General features: G+C 39.5%; 1 protein-coding gene and 1 pseudogene across 2 annotated transcripts in view; both read right to left on the bottom strand.

Annotated features, from left to right (window-relative positions):
• PLSCR4 (phospholipid scramblase 4) overlaps positions 1-19,388 on the bottom strand; it is a 54,483-nt gene that overhangs the window by 25,423 nt on the left and 9,672 nt on the right. The window contains exons 2-3 of the mRNA XM_079766426.1: positions 6,799-6,826; positions 4,081-4,191 (exon numbers count right to left, since the gene is read on the bottom strand). Of these exons, the coding sequence (XP_079622552.1) occupies positions 4,081-4,191; positions 6,799-6,805 (118 nt within the window). The 5' untranslated portion in view covers positions 6,806-6,826. The remainder of the gene's footprint in view (positions 1-4,080; positions 4,192-6,798; positions 6,827-19,388) is intronic.
• LOC307097302 (large ribosomal subunit protein uL22-like) lies at positions 8,223-9,305 on the bottom strand (annotated as a pseudogene). Its single transcript has one exon. The product of its transcript is annotated as a large ribosomal subunit protein uL22-like (transcript).

The following is a 19,388-nucleotide window of genomic DNA, read 5'->3' as shown; positions in this document are numbered from 1 at the left end:
AGCAGCGGTGGCAGAAGCCTCTCCCGCCTCCGCAGCAGCACTGAGGAGTGGCAAGCCAAGAGCTAAGGAGCAAGCAGGTAGGTAAGGAGCGGCGAGCCAGGAAGTTAAGGAGCGAGCAGGTGGGCAGTTAGGAGGGAGCAGGCGAGCATTTAGGAGTGAGGGTTCCCGAATTGCAAGAGGGCCCAAGATGGGCTGAGGGACACACAACCCCATGCACAAATTTCGTGCAATTGGCCTCTAGTTTGAATATAATCCTGGTGAAATTTTTTCTTTAGAAAAATATCCTATCTAATAATAGAGTAACATGTAAATTACCATCACTCCGCTACGCCCACGATTGGGCAGTGGGAGGCTGGGGGGCGGGACTCGGGGTGGCCTATTCAGCCATTGAGAGGCACGGATCCGCTGCCACTGAGGGGGGCGACCCTGCTGTTGAGAGGTGCAGGGGGCGGGACTTCCGCCCCCTGTGCCTCTCAATGGCCAGATCCGCGGCCGCTAAGGGGGCCTGCCGCGGACACCCAGCTGCGCCTCTCAACGGCAGGGTAGCCAGGTGTCCGCGGCAGCCCCCCTCAGTGGCCGGCCGTTGAGAGGCGCAGGGGGCAGGAGTCCCGCCCCCTGCACCTCTCAACAGCAGGGTAGCCCCCCTCAGCGGCCGCGAACCATCAAAAGTGGGGGAGCTGGGTGCCTGTCTGCTCCGGCACCAGGACTTTCAGAAGCCTCCGCCGAGCCGGAGGCTTCTGAAAAGCCTGGTGCACCAGCGGACAGGCACCCAGCTCCACCGCGAAAAGCGAAAGCGTGTAGGGGACCCTACACGTGCATGATTCAATCATGCACTGGGCCTCTAGTTTTTAATATAAAAAATTTTACTCATTGCAAAATCACTTCCTTTTATTTTTATAAAAAACAAGAGGCCTAATGCACGAAATTCGTGCATGGGGGGTGGGGGGGCAGTACCCCTCAGCACTGCCTGCACCCTCTCCAATCTGGGACCCTTTGGGGGATGTCCGACGGCAGGAATTGGGCCTAAACCAGCAGTCAGACCTCCCTCTCACAATCTGGGACTGCTGGCTCCTAACTGCTCGCCTGCCTGCCTGCCTGATCACCCCCTAACCACTCCCCTGCCAGACTGATTGACGCCTAACTGCTCCCCTGCTGGCTCGATGGCCCCCAACTGCCCTCTCCTGCCAGCCCGATCGCCCCCAAGGTCCTTTGCCCATTTTTTTAGCTGAATTGTTTGTCTTCTTTTGTTAAGTTGCACGAGTTCCTTATATATTTTGGATATTAACCCTTTATCAGATGTATCATTGCCAAATATGTTCTCCTATATACTGGGCTCCCTTTTCGTTTGGTTGATGGCTTATTTTGCTCTGCAAAGCTTTTTATTTTGATGTAGTCCCATTTCTTTATTTTTCTCCTTAGTTTCCTTTGTCCTAGTAGATCTACCATAAACATATTGGTACAAGAAATGTCTGAGATTTTGCTTGCCTATCGTTTCTTCTAGGATTTTTATGATTTCATACTTATAATTAAGTGTTTTATTCATTTTGAGTTTATTCTTGTGAATGGAATAAGTTGGTAGTTTCATTTTTTTACATGGATCTGTCCAATTTTCCCAACATCATTTCTAAATGTTAGCTATTGTAAATTGTGCTGCTATGAACATAGGGGTGCAATATCCTTTCTGATTGGTGTTTCTGTTTTCTTGGGATATATTCCTAGAAGTGGTATTACTGGGTCAAATGGAAGTTCCATTTTTAATTTTTTAAGGAAATGCCATACTGTTTTCCACAGTGGCTGCACCAGTCTGCATTCCCAACAGTGCAAAAGGGTTCCTTTTTCTCCGCATCCTCACCAGCACTTGTTTGTTGATTTGTTGATGATAGTCATTCTGACAGATGTGAGATGGTACCTCATTGTTGTTTTGATTTACATCTCTCAGATGATTAGTGACTTTGAGCATGTTTTCATATGTATCTTGGCCTTCTGTATGTCCTCTTTCAGAGAGTGTCTATTGAAATCCTCTGCCCATTTTTTGATTGGATTGTTTATCTTCCTTTAGTTAAGTTGTATGGGTTCCCTATAAATTTTGGAGATTATACCCTTATCTGTGATACCATTGGCAAATATGTTCTCCAATGTAATGGGCTTTCTTGTTGTTTTGCCGATGGTTTCTTTTGCTGTGCAAAAGCTATTTATTTTGAGGTAGTCTCCTTAATATTTTTATTACCCTAGGATCTGAATCAGGAAAAATACTGCAAGGACATATGGCTGATATTTTGCTGCCTATGAATTCTTCTAAAATTTTTATGGTTTCTCATCTTACATTTAAGTCCTTTATCCATTTTGAGTTTATTTTTGTGTATGGTGTAAGTTGGTGGTCTAGTTTCATTTTTTTTGCAAGTATCTGTCCAATTTTCGCAGCACCATTTATTAAAGAGATTGTCTTGATTGCATTGTATGCTCTTGTCTCCTTTGTCAAATATTAATTGAGCATAATGGCTTGGGTCCATCTCTGGGTTCTCTGTTCTGTTCCACTGGTCTATGTCTGTTCTTGTGCCAGTACCAGGCAGTTTTAAGAACAATGGCTTTGTAGGGATCCGGAATTGTGACCCCACCAACTTTGTTCTTCTCAAGATTCCTACAGCTATTTGGGTCTTTCTTTATTCCAGATGAATTTTTGGAGAGTTTGTTCTAGGTCTTTGAAATATGCCATTGGTATTTTAATGGGGATTGCATTTAACCTATAAATTGCTTTGGGTAGTATGGACATTTTAATAATGTTGATTTTACCAATCCATGAACACGGTATATTCTTCCATTTGCTAATGGCTTCCTCTATCTCTTTTTTTCAGTGTCCTGTAATTTTCTGAGTACAGGTCCTTCATCTCCTTGGTTAAATTTATTCCAAGGTATCTTAATTTTTTTGTTGTAATGGTAAATGGGATTGTTTTTTTAGTTGCTCTCTAGGAATTCATTATTGGTGTATAAAAAAGATTTCTGGGTGTTAATTTTGTATCCTGCAACATTGCCGAATTCATTTATTAGGTCTAACAGCGTTTTGGTGGAGTCTTTAGGGTTTTCTATGTATAATATCACGTCAAGAATAATGACAGTTTTATTTCTTTTCCAATTTGGAAGCCTTTTATTTCATCTTCTTGTCTGATCGCTATGGCTAGCACTTCCAGTACTATGTTGAACAGGAGTGGTGAAAGTGGGCATCCCTGTCTTGTTCCTGTTCTTAGGGGAAATGGTTTTAGTTTTTGCCCATTGAGTATGATTGGCTGTAGGTTTGTCATATATGGCTTTTATTATGTTGAAGTATGATCCCTCTACTTCCACCTTGCTGAGAGTTTTTATTTTGTCAAATGCCTTTTCTGCAGTAATTGATATGATTATGTCATTTTTGCCTCTCAATTTTATTATGTGATGTACCACATTTACTGATTTGCAGATATTGTACCAGCCTTGCATCCCTAGAATAAATCCTACTTGGTCATGGTGTATGAACTTTCTAATGTAATGCTGGATCTGGTTTGCTAGAATTTTGTTAAGGATTTTAGCATCTATGTTCATCAGGGATATTGGCCTGTAATTCTCTTTCTTTGCAGTGTCTTTAACTGGTTTTTGGATTAGGGTAATGTTGGCTTCATATGAAGAGCTTGGAAATACGCCTTCCTCTTGAATTTTTTGGAATAGCCTGAGGAGGATAGGTTTTAGTTATTCTTTGAATGTTTGGATATTCTTTGAATGACTTTTTATTGATTTCAGATAGGAAGAGAGAAACATCAATGCTGAGAGAAAATCATTGTTCGGTGCCTCATGCACCCCCAGCCTGTAATTTGACATATGCCCTATTCAGGAATTGAACTGTGTCCTCCTGGTTCATAGGTCAAAGCTCATCCACAGAGCCTCACTGGCTAGGCAGTATTATTATTTTTATTTTATTTGTTCCACCACCATTTATCCCCTTTTTGGCTGCTTCCACCTCCACTCACTACCCTAATTATTTTTAAAAGCAATCTTAAATATTAGTATCATTGTCTGGAGAGAGGAAAAAGCCTTTCTGAATACTTAATGTACCTGGTACAAAATGGGAATTATAGTCTGGAGGGGCATCAGGCCTTGGATCAGGTGACTTTAATTGGTTTCCCATTTCATCTGTAGGTTGCTCAGGGGATGTGGGGACTTCACCTTTAGGGAGAGATGGGGCACATGATTTGCAATGGAAATGATAATACGATAATAGAATACATTCATATTTTTTTGTTGGCATGCACCATTGCATATAACCAATAAGAAATACACTCATATTTCATACAAAAAACATAATTCATAAGTATATTAGACATCAACCTATTATAATATTTGATAGATTTTCAGGCTGAATATGGATTAAAACAGAAAATATTAAACCACTGTGCTACAATCAAAGCAAGGAACTTTCATGATACTAGCTTCAGCTGTTCTGATGCTGATTCCTATATACATAAACTTCCTTTCACATTGTCAAAATTTCTTTGTCATAATATGTAAAATCATATATAGAGTGAATCCGATTTTTCATGAATCTACTTTGGAAAATTGCTGTTTAGATAAATTCAAAACATAACAGGGTAAGTACTTAGTAAATTCAAAACAGAGCATGATAAATACTAAATGGTTTAAAAGCCAGTGGTGACAGATGCAGTTCAATTAGAGGTGGTTTAGTCTACATTTCTAGGGATTCACACTCTGCCCTATTCATCCTGAAAGACCTGTCACCCTGATTGCTTCAAGGGAGTATTCAAGTCACTTTTCCTGTTGTTTAAATCAGAGAACCTTTTATTTAGACTCATTATAAGGAAAAGTTCTGACTCTCTTAACTGACTTTTATCTAAAAACAATCAAACACACACACACACACACACATCCCAAAAACAGTGTGTTTCTCTCCTTGTATCATGTCCTGCATTGCTTGATAATGCAGGGCTACTTTTGAGCCCTCCTCTATGAAGACAGGCTGCTGTCACAGGCTTTTCATTACTACCTCTCTTTGCAGACTTACTTTCCTACTTGTATTTTTCTTTACCCAAATTTTCCCACATACTTTGGAGATCTTTCTACACATGTATGTCAATGTAAATCCCTTTTAACTCTTTTTGTTAAAGATAGAAAGGAATGCTCATATGTATAAATAAGCATATATACATGAATACATACTCTCCAAATACTTAATAAAAAAAACCTTCAAAATGAAATAAACTTCAAAAAAATTTTTAAATCCTCACTGAGGATACATTTTTATTTTTTTAATTATTATTATTTTCTAACTAGAGGCCCGGTGCATGAAATTCGTGCACGGAGGGGGGTTGTCCCTCAGCCCAGCCTATACCCTCTCCAATCTGGGACCCCTCGAGGGATGTCCGACTGCCCGTTTAGCCCCGATCCCAGTGGGATCGGGCCTAAACGGGCAGTCGGACATCCCTCTCACAATTCAGGACTGCTGGCTCCCAACTGCTTGCCTGCCTGCCTTCCTGATTGCCCCTAACCGCTTCTACCTGCCAGCCTGATCACCCCCTAACCACTCCGCTGCCAGCCTGTTTGCCCCCAACTTCCCTCCTCTGCCAGCCTGGTCACTCCTAACTGCCCTCTCCTGCAGGGTTGATCACCTCCAACTGCCCTCCCTTGCAGGCCTGGTCCCTCTCAACTGCCCTCCCTTGCAGGCCTGGTCCTTCTCAACTGCCCTCCCTTGCAGGCTGGGTGCCTCCCAACTGCCCTCTCCTGCTGGCCATCTGTGGTGGCCATCTTGTGTCCACATGGGGGCAGGATCTTTGACCTCATGAGGGCAGCTATATTGTGTGTTGCAGTGATGATCAATCTGCATATTACTCTTTTATTAGATAGGATAGAGGCCTGGTACAAGGGTGGGGGCCAGCTGGTTTGCCCTGAAGGGCGTCCCGGATCAGGTGGGGGTCCCCTTGGGGTGTGGGGCGGCCTGAGCGAGGGGCCTGTGGTGGTTTGCAGACCGGCCATGCCCCCTGGCAACCCAAGCGGAGGCTCTGGTATCTGGAATTTATTTTCCTTCTACAATGAAACTTAGTAGCCTGGAGCGGAGCCAAGCCTGGGTCTCCCTCCGAGGCTGGCAGCCATTTGTGTTGGGGTTATAATTGAAACTTTGTTGCCTTAAGCGGGTGAGCCCGGCCAGGGTGTGCGGAAAGCTTTGCTTCCCCTGTTGCCGGCGGCAACCCTGGCCTGCTCTCTCAAGCTCCATTCTGCCGCCATTTGTTTGAATTTGTTTACCTTCTATAATTGAAACTTTGTAGCTTGAGTGGAGGCTTAGGCCTGGCAAGGGCAGGCGGAAAGCTTGGCTTCCTCTGTTACCTAGGAAACCTTGCTCTTTGTGACTGTAGCCATCTTGGTTTGGGTTAATTTGCATACTCGCTCTGATTGGATTGTGGGCGTGGCTTGTGGGTGTGTCGGAGGTATTGTCAATTTGCATATTTGTCTATTATTAGATAGGATTCTCACCTGAGGATATTTTCCCATTGATTTTTTTAGAGCAAGTGGAAGGAAAAGGGGGAGAAAGAGACACATCAATTGGCTTCCTCCTGCGTGGTCCCGACTGGGAGCCAGGATCAAGCCTGCAACCAAGGCTTATGCCTTTGACTGGAATCAAACCTGGAGCCCTTTAATCCAAGGTCCAACACTCTATCCAGTGAGCTATACAGGCCAGGGCAAAATCTACAATTTTTAGGGGAAGCAATCACAAAATTCACATTTGAAAATAAAGCATATTAAAACTTATTCACAAAAACTTACCTGGCATTTTGAAGAATTCCAATTAATCCTGAAAAATAAAACATTTCATACTTTAATAGTTACTATTACTACTTAGTAATACATGTAACAAGTTCAGTGATTCTTTTAGCCTCCAGTTACCTTTCACGCATAATTTCATTAATTCAACAAATGTTTACTGAGCACCTATTATGTACCAGGTACTATTACAGATGGTGAAAATACAGCAGTAAACCAGATGGACACACTGCTGGACATTATATTCTAGTGGCATGAGATTTAAGAACATGTCAACAAATATTTAAGATTAAATTTAGATAGTACAGTTATGAAGTAAAAAAGTTTAAGAAAAACATGAGAGTCAGGGTAACCCTCTCTCAGAAGATGACCTTTGAACTATTTGAACTATGAATGGAGACACTAAACCAAAAATATGCGAGGAGAGATCCAGAAAGACAGAAAAGTAAGGACAAAGGCCCTGGTGTGCCACTGGGTTTGGAATACTCAAGGGAGAGAAAGAAGTCATGTTTGGCTGGGACATAGTGAATGAAAAAAACAACAAAAAACAAGGCAACAAATGAAGACAGAGGTCTGATCAGACCTAAAGACCATAGCAAAACATTTGGAATTTGTTCTAATTGCAGTGGAATGAACAGATCTGATTCATATTTTACCTTTCTTTTATTTTTCCCATCACCTTTTATCACCCTCATACCCTCTTCCACCTCCACCCATCCTTCTACACGCCCACAACCACCACACTGTTGTCCATGAGTTCTCTTTCTTTTTGCTCAATCCCTCCAATCCCCAGCATACCTCCCTCCACCCCTACCCTGACCAGAGTAGTCTACCTGTTCTCTATCTATGAGTCTGTCTCTTTTTTGCTTGGTAGTTCAGTTTGCTCATTATATTCCACATATGAGTGAAATCATATGGTACTTGTTTTTCTCTGACTGGCTTATTTCACTTAGCATAATGTTCTCCAGGTCCATCCATGCTGTCGCAAAAGGCACATTTTTCTTTTTTACCACAGAGTAGTATTCCATTGTGTAAATGTACTACTGCTTTTTTAATTTTTTTAATAATGGTTGTTTTTAAAATATATTTTTAATGATTTCAGAGAGGAAGGGAGAGGGAGAGAGAGATAGAAACATCAATGATGAGAGAGAATCATTGATCCACTGTCTCCTGAAAGCCCCACACTGCGGATTGAGCCCGTAATCTGGGCATATGCTGACCTGGAATTAAACCACGGCCTCCTGGTACATAGGTCAGTCTAGCTGGTCCCACTGCTTTTTTATCCACTCATCTACTGATGGACACTTGTGAAAAGCCACGGCCAGCGTGGCTTTTGGGTTCAAAGGCTTGGAGAAAGAGCTGACACGCAAATTAAAACACAAGACAAGAAATAATAATTTCTAAATTATGGGGGGAAGCCAGGGAAAACCTAACTGTAGTAGTCAAGTTCCACTGAGTCTCCGTTCCCAGCTGCTTTTGTTTTTTGGGTTGTTTTTTTTTTTAACTTTTATTTATATTTATTTTATGCTGAATTTATTCCCGGGCCATAAGATTTTGTTTCTTCAGTTTCTTCTGAGACATCTTTTTCTTCTGTGCCACCTCCTCTTCTGGTTTGGGAACAATCTGCTCCTTTTCAGTAAGGATCATCTCAATGTGGCAGGGAGAGCTCATGTATGGGTTAATCCGCCCATGAGCTCTGTAGATTCTTCGCCGCATCTTGGGGGCTTTGTTCACCTGAATGTGCTCGATGTCCAAAGAGTCTACATCTAAACCCTTAAGTTCAGCATTGCTCTCGGCACTTTTCAGCACGTGCAGAAAAAACTCAGCACTCTTTTTGGGGCACCGACCTTGTGTCCAGCCCACTGTTTTGCCTGGGCACACCTACCAACGCCACCATTATAACGATGGACAGGCACGCACTGTTTTTTTAAGGTGACGTCCTTCAGATACTTGGTGGCTTTCCGAATATGCATGCCCTTGACGGCCTGGGCCGTTTCATGCGTGTTCTTGAAGTGAACGCGGAGATTGGAGCCTCTCGATTTTGCATGATTTTGTGGGGTTTTCTGGGTCTAGAGAATAGCGACCATCTTCAGAGGTCACCTATGGCCGCTTTGGGGAAGAGCCCAGCTGCTTTTATAGACTAGAATACACAACTGCCTTTTAGGAATGCAAACAAACATATCAATGGTCATGTTTAGTAAACAATAAGATTATCAGGTTGTGGCGAGTTTGCTTTAGGCCACTGAGTCAGCAGTAGGTAATAAAAGCAAATATTCACCCTGTGAATATCAAAGGAGCCCAGGTCAGCCTTCTGATGGACTTCTTGCATTTATATTAATTACTGTTGATCGTGGTTTCCTGCAGACATTTGGGCTGCTTCCAAGTCTTGCCTATTGTACATAACGCTGCAATGAACATAGGGGTACATACTTTCTTTTGATTTAGTGTTTCAGGTTTCTTTGGATAAATCCCAGAAGAGTAATCACTGGGTCATAATGCAGTTCCATTTTTAAATTTTTTTATTTTGGTAATTAACTCCATACTGTTTTCCATAGCGGCTGCACCAAACTGCATTCCCACCAGCAGTGAACTAATGTACCCTTTTCTCTACAATCTCACCAACACTTGTTGTTTGATGATTTGTTGATGACAGACATTCTGACAGATGTGAGGTGATATCTCATTATGGTTTTAATTTGCATTTCTCTGATGATTAGTGATGTTGAGCAACTTTAATATATCTATTGACCATCTGTATGTCCTCTTTGGAGAAATGTCTATTCAAGTCTTTTGTCCATTTTTTAAATTGAAACCAGATTGTCTAATTTGTTGGTATATAATTTTTCATAATATTTTCTTACAATCCCTTGTATTTCTGTAGTCAATTGTCACTTCTCTTTCATTTCTGGTTTTACTTATTTGGCCATCTCTCTTTTTTCCTTGATAAGTCTGGTTAAGGTTTGTCATTCTTGTTTATCTTTTCAAAGAACCAGCTCTTGGTTTCATTGACCCTTTGTACTGATTTTTTTTCTTTTCTCTTTTAGATGCTATTTCATTTATTTGTGCTTTGATCTTAATTATTTCCTTCCTTCTCCTTAATTTGAGCTTTGCTTGTTCTTCTTTTTCTAGTTCCTTTCAGTATAAAGTTAGATTGTTTGATATTTTTCTTGTTTCTTGAGGTAGGAATATAACACTATGAATTTCCCTCTTAGGACTGCTTTTGCTGTGTCACATAGATTTTGGGTTGTTGTATTTTCATTTTCATTCATTTCAATGTATCTTGTGATTACTTCCTTTATCTCATTGTAAACCCATTCATTGTTTAGTAAAAAGTTATTTAGCCTCCATGTCCTTGTGTGTTTTTCAGTTTTCTTCCTGTGATTGATTTCTACTTTTATACCATTATGGTCATTGAAGCTGCTTGATATGATTTCAAACTTCTGAAATTTATTGAGACTTATTTTGTGTCCTAACATTTTGTCTATCTTAGAAAATGTTTCCATGTGCATTTGAAAAGAATGTATATTCTGCTGCTTTGTAGTAAAATGCTCTGAAGATAACAATTAAATCCATTTGATCTAGTGTGTAATTTTAGGTTACTCTTTGTTAAAATGTCTTGATGTTGATTACATTTAAGTTCATATAACTTTATTCTCTTTTTTGGCTGCACCACAATTTATATAACTCTCTGCATAATAATGAAAATTTAAATTGTTTCTGAATGTATGCTATTACAAACAATGCTAAAATGAACCAATATGTATTTCTTTGGGTACCTGTGTATTAAGTTCTTGGAACCATAATTACTGGATCAAAGTTTTATGCATATTTATTTTGCTATACATTGCAAAACTATACTATAAAATGTTTAAATCAATTTAAATACCAGAAAAATGTGTTACATTACTAATGTGATGATTTATCAAATCTTTTCTCATTGCCAATCTGAAAGGTACATTTTAATTTTACTTTTCCTATCTTAAGTGAAAACTGGAATTTTTATTATATGTTTAAAAGTCTACCCAGGCTTCACTCCCAGGCAGGACTCAGGCCAGGATGCAGGATTATCACAGGAAGGAGCATGGTTGTTTTTTATTTTTTTTGTCCAGAGAAGAATCTGTTCCCTTGTTGGTAGAGGTAAATACCCAAAGACAATATATTCTTCAAAAATCTTCAGACTCTAAACTTCTGCTGACTACTAATTGACATCAGAGGAATGGCAGTGTGAGAGATCTCCTTGGTATCTCCCCTTGAAGTTTCAACTATTTCAATAGCTACAATACAACAAAGAATTCTCTGTTCATGTATAAATATACCATGCATTGAAACAGTTAAAGGAGGGAAAGTGGGAGCAAACTGGGGAGGCAAGAATGTAGAAACACTGAGAGGAGCTACAGATGCACCCTGAAGCTGGGGGCTTAAGGAGAAGCTGAACCCAATAAGGGGAAGAATCTGGTTGTACCTGACACCCTCTTCAGCCAGGAGGAGCAAAGAGATTTAGAGAGCATTCTTGCAAAAGTGGGCAGTATGAGCTGAAGCTGAGCGACAGTGACCTTGGCAGGGACACATCATAGAGGTGAACCACAATTGTCTCATACTGGGCACTTTCAGACAGAGATACAAAGCCATGGAGCCTGACAGCTCCTTAGCCACCCAGATCCCGTCTCCTTGCACACGTGGTGTTGTGTTGTAGAGAAGAATACTGCAGGAAACAGAGACATGGCAGACAGAACAATAGAGAGGGGTCTTAAATCAGGCCCCACGGGACACTAAAACTCAGCTTAAGAGAATGACACTTCACTACTTCACTTTTGTATTTTTTATCTTTAACTTAAGAAATTAGTTTTTCCCTTTTATTTTATTTTTGTTTATTTTTATCATTAATTTTTATTTCTTTAATCTTTTATTTTTTTGAATTAGTGTTCTACATTCTATTTTTACTTTTATATTTATCTCATTTTTCTTTTTGCCAACCTTTTCTTCCTCACTTCTCCCTTTTTCATCCTGTTTCTTATCTCATGTTCCTGCTTTAGTTTTTCTCTCTTTTCTTTTAACTCCTTGTTAAAAATTCATCTTCTTTATCTGCATACTGACACATTACTATTATAGTAGTCTCTGTTGGCGTACGCATATATTGAATTTCCTCTCCCCTGATCCTAGTCCATGCACCCTCCTCTTTTCTCTTTCTGGACTAGCCAATTTTCTTCTTTTTTTGAAGTGGATTGTTTATTTTTTGGGTGTTTTTTTTTTTTTTTTTTTTTTTGTATTTTATGCCTTTATTTTTCCCCTCATCGCTTGCTCTCTTCTTCTACTAATAGCTTAATTAGTTTCACTCACCAAACTCAGGCCTATCTGCTCTATAGTCTCCTTTTCCAAAAATAGATGAATATATAGATAGATAGGTTAAACAAAGGGGAAATTTATTTCTTATATATACATTTTTAAATAAATATGTTTTTTATTGAGTATTTTGTTTCTTACTTTTTTTTTATATACACTCATTCCCTTTCTACCTCCTCTGTACTGAATAGTGGCCATTACCCCATTCACTAAAATCCTTGACTTTACCTTCTGCAAATAAGCTCTGCCTCCTCAGATTCAGTTTGCCCCTTTTTTTCTGGGTGTTGGTTGTTTGTATTTTTTGCTGATTTTTTCCCCCATATACACACTTTTTTCTCCTTTTTTTTTTCTTCTTTTTCTTTCACTCTTACCTTTTTTCCTTTTCTCAATATCATTTTCGCACTCTTTTCTCTCCCCTAATTCTCTTTTCTCTGGTAGTTATCTTTATTTGGGGTTATCAGCGTCATGAATATACTCGAGTTTTGTTCCTTCTGTGTCATGTCTTCTCGAGTTGTATTTTGTGCCTTTTGATTAATGTGGTAGAGAGTGAACAACATAACCAGACACTTGGAGAGGAGCAAAAATGGGGAGACAAAGAAACAGTCCCCATATAAAACAAAGTAGAAATCACCGGAAAGGGAAGTAAACAAAATGGATGCAAGCAATATGTCAGGGAAATAATTCAGGGAATTGGTCATAAGGATGCTGAAAAGGATACAAGACAAATTCAACAATATGTGTAAGAACTAAAAGGAAATGAAATGAAAAATGACAATGCTGCAGTAAAGATCACAATAGAAAGCATCAATAGTAGAGTACAAGAAGCTAAGGACCGTATCAGCAAACTATAAGTAAAGGTAGGAAAAAAAACCCAAACAGAGCAGCAACAGGAAAAAACTTAAAAAGCAGGAAGAGAGCCTAAGGAAGATTTGGGACAACAAAAAATGAAACAACATCTGCATAATAGGGGTACCAGAAGGACAGGAAACTGAGAAAGAAATAGAAAACCTGTTTGAAGAAATAATGACATAAAACTTCACTGATATTGGGAAGAAAAAACTCACACAAGTTCAAGAAGCACACCGAGTCTCAAACAAGATGAACAGAAAAAGACCAACACCAAGACACATAATACTTAAATTGGCAAACTCCAACGACAAAGTAAGAGTATTAAAAGCAGCCAGAGAGAGACAGAAAGTTACCTACAAAGGATCCCCCATCAGACTAGTGACTGATTTCTCAACAGAAACACATCAGGTCAGAAGGAAATGGAATGAAATATACAAAGTCATGCAAAGGAAGGGTCTGAATCCAAGAATACTGTACCCAGCAAGGCTATCAATCAAAATTGAGGGTGAAATCAGGAGCTTCACAGACAAAAATGGACTAAGGGAGTTTATTCCCACCAAGCCAGCAGTGCAAGAAATGCAAAAGGGACTGCTGTAAAAAGAAGGAATAGGAAGGGAAGAAGGAACACAGGGGCAAAGAATTAAAATGGCAAAAAACAAGTACCTATCAATAATAAGCTTAAATGTAAATGGCTTCAATGCTTTAATCAAAAGACATAGGGTAGCTGAATAAATAAGAAAATATGACCCATATATTTGCTGTCTACAAGAAACCAATCTCGGAACAAAGGACTCACACAGACTGATAGTGAAGAGATGGAAAAAAATTTTTTTAAGGCAAATGGAAATAAAAACAAAGCTGGGGTAGCAATACATATATCTGACAAAATAGACCTCAAAGTGAAAGCCATAACAACAGATAAGGAAGGCCACTTCATAATACTAAAGGGATCAATACAACAAGAGGATATAACCCTGGTAAACATGTATACACTCAATAAAGGAGTGCACAAATACATAAAAAGCCTTCTGGAAGATATCAAAGGACACACTGACAGGAATATAGTCATAGTAGGGTACTTTAATAACCCATTGACACGACCAGATAAATGCTCTAAACAAAAAATCAGCAAGGAAAGAGTAATCCTAAATGACTCACTAGATCATATGGAATTAACTGACATCTTCAGAATATTTCACCCCAAAGCCACAGAATATACATTCTTCTCAAGTACACATGGGTCATTTTCAAAGATAGACCACATATTGAGACACAGGCAAAGCCTATTCAAATTCAAGAAGACAGAAATCATATCAAGCATATTTTCTGGTTGCAATAGCATAAAAGTAGAAATCAACTACAATAAAAACAATAAAAAATCAAACACTTGGAGGCTAAATAGCATGCTATTAAACAATGATTGGCAATAGTGCAAAAGTAGCCACAGACAATACTGTCATGATGGATAGAAAAATGGCAGCGGAATAGAAAGACAGGTCCTGAGCCTTGTCCCGGAGCAGAAAGAAAGAACAGCTGAGGGTCACACGGGGAGTATTTGTTGGTGAGTTAAGGGACAGCTAAACTCCAGAAGGTGGGGGACTGCTGGACGGGGTTCTCCTGTCCGAGCAGCCCCCACTGCTGCTGGGTTCCCTCTCAGAGCAACCGACTCGAACGAGGAGACCGCGCCATCTTGAAGGGGAAAGTGGATCTTATCGGAAGCTTGAAAAGCTACAACTTGAGGCAACCACCGAACAGCTGCGAACCCCAGAACACGGGTCCCCACTTGGCACAAACACGCAGAATCAGAGGAGCTCTACCCTCCACCACGGAAAGGTCAGATTTCGCTTGGGATAAGATAAGGTCTCTGGTCTTGCCGGGAGAGAGAAACACGCGCACTGGGGGAGCTGGAGGAACGGGGAAAGTCTGTGCCTAGAAAAATCCGTGGCTGTTGGGGCTGGCGTGATCCATGAATATGAAAGAGGGTCCTCAGAGCTGCTAACAGAAGGGATCTCTAAAAAGCAACCCATTTTGTTCTGATGCAAAAGGAAAGCCTAAAAATCTTCAAAGTGTGCTGGCTGCTTAGACACAAGGAGGAAAGGAGGACTACACAGACTTGCCTACAGCCCCATTGTTCACACACTTGGGCTTTTTCCTCTTCAAATCCTTGCTTCTGATTACTAAGCCCAATACATAGGATCACCCAGTTGGGAACACCCTGGGAAACTGCGGGGGAAAGTTGTTTTTCTGGAACCTGGGGATCGGAGCGGGGAGTGACCGTTGGAGAGCCAGCTCTGGGGCAGCCCACCTCCACAATCCGGTATTGAGTGCCACAGGGAAATCAGGATCTAAGTACAGGCTAGAGAGGACCTATAGACCCGGAGGTCAATCCAGAAACACTGCCACCCAGGGGCTGAATCACAAATTGACTCTTGTGTAATCAAAAATACAGGAATACGAGAAAGTAAGACACCGCCTGCTTAAAAATCAGGACTGGCTTACAACACTGAGGAGCAGTGGAACGCAGGGATCTGCAACACTGTCCTGATTGGAAAACAGGCGTGCCAAACAGAACAATAGAGGAAGTGAATTACCTTCACTACTGCACATTTTATTTTTTTTATTTTTAATTTTTTAAATTTTTATTTTCTTCATCTTTTACATAAGACACTAATTTTTTTGTTTTTTCCTCACTTGATTTTACATTTTTAATTATTACATTTTTATTTTCAATCAGTATTATTACTACTACTATTTTACCTTTTTTTTTAAGTGTCATTTTATTTTCTCTTTATTTTATTTTGGGATTAGTGTTACACATTCTATTTTCATCTTTCCTTTTGCATCCTTTTACTCTATCTCAACTCTACCTTTATGCCATCACTCTCTTCCTAACTTTCCCCCTTTTGGTGTCCTGTTTCTCTTACCCTTTTGCTGCTTTAGATTTTCCCTATTCTTTCTGTTTACTCCCTGTTAAAATTTCACCCTACTTATATATCTAATTTCCAATCCCCTGCTCCAAGTCCATACACACCTCTCTTCTCTGTCTTAAATATCCAAAAAATTGTTTTTCTCTCTGTCCTTATGTTGCTGTTTGTTTGAATGTTGACTATATGGATTCTTTATGCTTTCTTGTGAGATTGTTTTCCTTATTCTTCTTTTGTTTGCTTCTGTTTTCCCTCGCCTCGCTTGCTATTAGTTGTTGTCTGTAGTTTGTATTAATCTCCAGGTAATTGTTGTTGGCATTTGCTGGGATTAGTGGCTGTTATCTTGGAGTTTTCTCCCCATATATATAGTCTGTTCCCCTTTCCTTTCTTAATCTTTTTCTTTTCTCTTTTCCTTTTCCCAATTACATTTTGGCACTCCTATTTTTTTTTTCTTTTTCCTCTTATACTTTCCTCCTATTCCCTAATTTGCCTTTCTCTGGTGGTCACCTATATTGGGGGTTATTAATATTTTGAATAAATTTCTGTTCAGTGCCTTGTGTTTTGTACCTGGTTGTCTTGTATTTTGTGCCTTTAAATCAACGCAGGAGCAAGGTAACGACATAACCAGAAATCTGGAGAAGAGAGAACATGGGGAGACAAAGAAACAGCCCGCATAGGAAAAAAAGCAGGCATCACCAGAAAAGGAAGTAAACGAAATAGAGGCAAGCAACCTATCAGAGAAAGAATTCAGATAAATGGTCATAAGGTGTATGAAAAGAATGGAAGACAAATTCGACAATATGAGTAAGACGAAAAGGAAATGAAGAAGAACCAAGAGGAAATGAAAAATGACATCGTTGCTGTAAAGAATTCATTAGAAAGCATCAAGTGTAGACTAGAAGAAGCAGAGGACCACATCAGTGAGCTAGAAAAAGTATCCAAATAGAGAAGCTTCTAGAAAAAAAATTAAAAAGCAGGAGGAGAGCCTAAAGGAACTTTGGGACAACACAAAACAAAACAACATCCGCATAATACGGGTTCCAGAAGGACAGAAAACTGAGCAAGGAATACAAAACCTGTTTGAAGAAATAATGACAGAAAACTTCCCTGATTTAGGGAAGAAAAAACACATAAAAATCCAAGAAGCTCACAGAGTCCTAAGCAAAATGAATCCCAAAAGACCGACGCCAAGGCACATTATAATTAAATTGACAAACGACAAAGTAAGGATCTTAAAAGCGTCCAGAGAGAGAAAGTTACATACAAAGGAACCCCCATCAGACTAGCAACTGATTTCTCAACAGAAACTTATCAGTCCAGAAGGGAATGGAATGAAATATACAAAGTCATGCAAAGGAAGGGACTGAATCCAAGAATACAGGAACCAGCAAGGCTTTCAATCAAAATTGAAGGTGAAATCAGGAGCTTCACAGACAAAAAAGGACTAAGGGTATTTATTACTACCAAACCAACAATGCAAGAAATGCTAAAGTGTCTGCTGTAAAAAAAAAATATAGGAAGCGAAGAAGGAACACAGGGGTAAAGAATAACAATGGTGACAAATAAATACCTATCAATAATAACTTTAAATGTAAATGGATTAAATGTTCCAATAAAAACATATAGTGTAACAGATTGGATAAGAAAACGCGACCCATATAGCTGCTGTCTATAAGAAACCCACCTCAGAAAAAAAAGACGCACAAGACTGAGGGTGAAGGGATGGAAAAAGGTTTTCCAGGTGAATGGAAATGAAAAAAAAGCTAGGGTAGCAATACTTATATCTGAAAAATTAAATCTCAAAGTGAAGGACATAACAAGAGATAAGGAAGGCCACTTCATAATACTAAACGGAGCAATCCAACAAGAATAACTCTGGTAAACATATACCCACCCAATACAGAAGCACCCAAATACATACAAAAATACTGGAGGATATCAAGGGAGAGATTGACAGCAATACAATCATAGTAGGAGACTTTAATACCCCACTATCACCAATAGACAAATCCTCTAAACAAAAAATCAGCAGAGAAACATCAATCCTAAATGACTCATTAGACCAGATGGAATTAATTGACATCTTCAGAACTTTTCACCCCAAAGCCACAGAATATAAATTCTTCTCAAGTGCACATGGGTCATTTTCAAAGATAGACCATATGCTGGGACATAGGCAAAGTCTCTTCAAATTCAAGAAGATAGAAATCATACCAAGCATCTTCTCATCATAATGGCAGAAAACTGAAAATCAACTACAATAACAACAATCCAAAGAAATAAAACACATGGAGACTAAACAGCATGCTATTAAACAATGACTGGGTTACCAGAGAGATCAAGGAAGAAATAAAAAAACATCATGGCACCAAATGACAATGAAAACACAACAATCCAAAATCTATGGGTCACAGCGAAAGCAGTCTTGAGAGGGAAGTTCATAGCTCTACAAGCCTACTGCAAAAAATAAGAAACAATGGTAATAAACTACCTAACCCTACAACTCAAAGAGTTAGAGAGAGAGCAACAAGAAAAGCCCGGTGTAAGCAGAAGGAAGGAAATAATAAAGATCAGAGTGGAGATAAACGATATAGAGACCAAAGAAACAATACAAAAGATCAACAAAACCAAGAGGTGGTTCTTTGAGAAGATAAACAAGATTGATGAACCTCTAGCCAGGCTCTCCAAGAAGCAAAGAGAGAGGAACCAAATAAACAAAATAAAAAATGAAAGAGGTGTAATAACAACAGACCCCACAGAAATACAAAGGATTATTAAAAAACACTAGGAACAACTGTATTCCAACAACCTGGACAACTTGGAGAAAATGGACACATTCCTAGAAAAATATAATCTTCCAAAACTCAATCAGGAAGAACCTAAAAATCTCAATAGGCCAATAACTATGGAATAAATTGAAGCAGTCATCAAAAAGCTTCTGGCAAACAAAAGCCCGACGCGGGGCCAGATGGCTTCACAGGAGAGTTTTACCAAACATTCAAGGAAGAACTAAAACCTATCCTCCTCAGACTATTCCAAAAAATTCAAGAGGAAGGAACACTTCCAAGCTCCTTCTATGAAGCCAGCATCACCCTAATACCAAAACCAGATAAAGACAAGACAATGAAAGAGAATTACAGGCCAATATCCCTCATGAACATAGATGCCAAAATCCTCAACAAAATTCTAGCAAAGCGAATCCAGCAGTACATCAGAAAGATCATACACCATGACCAAGTAGGATTTATCCCTGGGATGCAAGGATGATACAATATCCGCAAATCAATAAACGTGATACATCACATAAACAAATTGAGAGATAAAAATCACATAGTCATGTCAATTGATGCAGAAAAAGCATTTGACGAAATCCAATACCCTTTCGTGATAAAAACTCTCAACAAGGTGGGAATAGAAGGATCATACCTCAACATAATAAAAGCTATATATGATAAACCCACAGCTAACATCATACTCAAT

This window comes from Cnephaeus nilssonii, assembly GCF_951640355.1.
Source record: "Cnephaeus nilssonii genome assembly, chromosome: 3".
Taxonomy (NCBI): domain Eukaryota; kingdom Metazoa; phylum Chordata; class Mammalia; order Chiroptera; family Vespertilionidae; genus Cnephaeus; species Cnephaeus nilssonii.
This window is presented reverse-complemented; position numbering and strand designations above follow the sequence as displayed.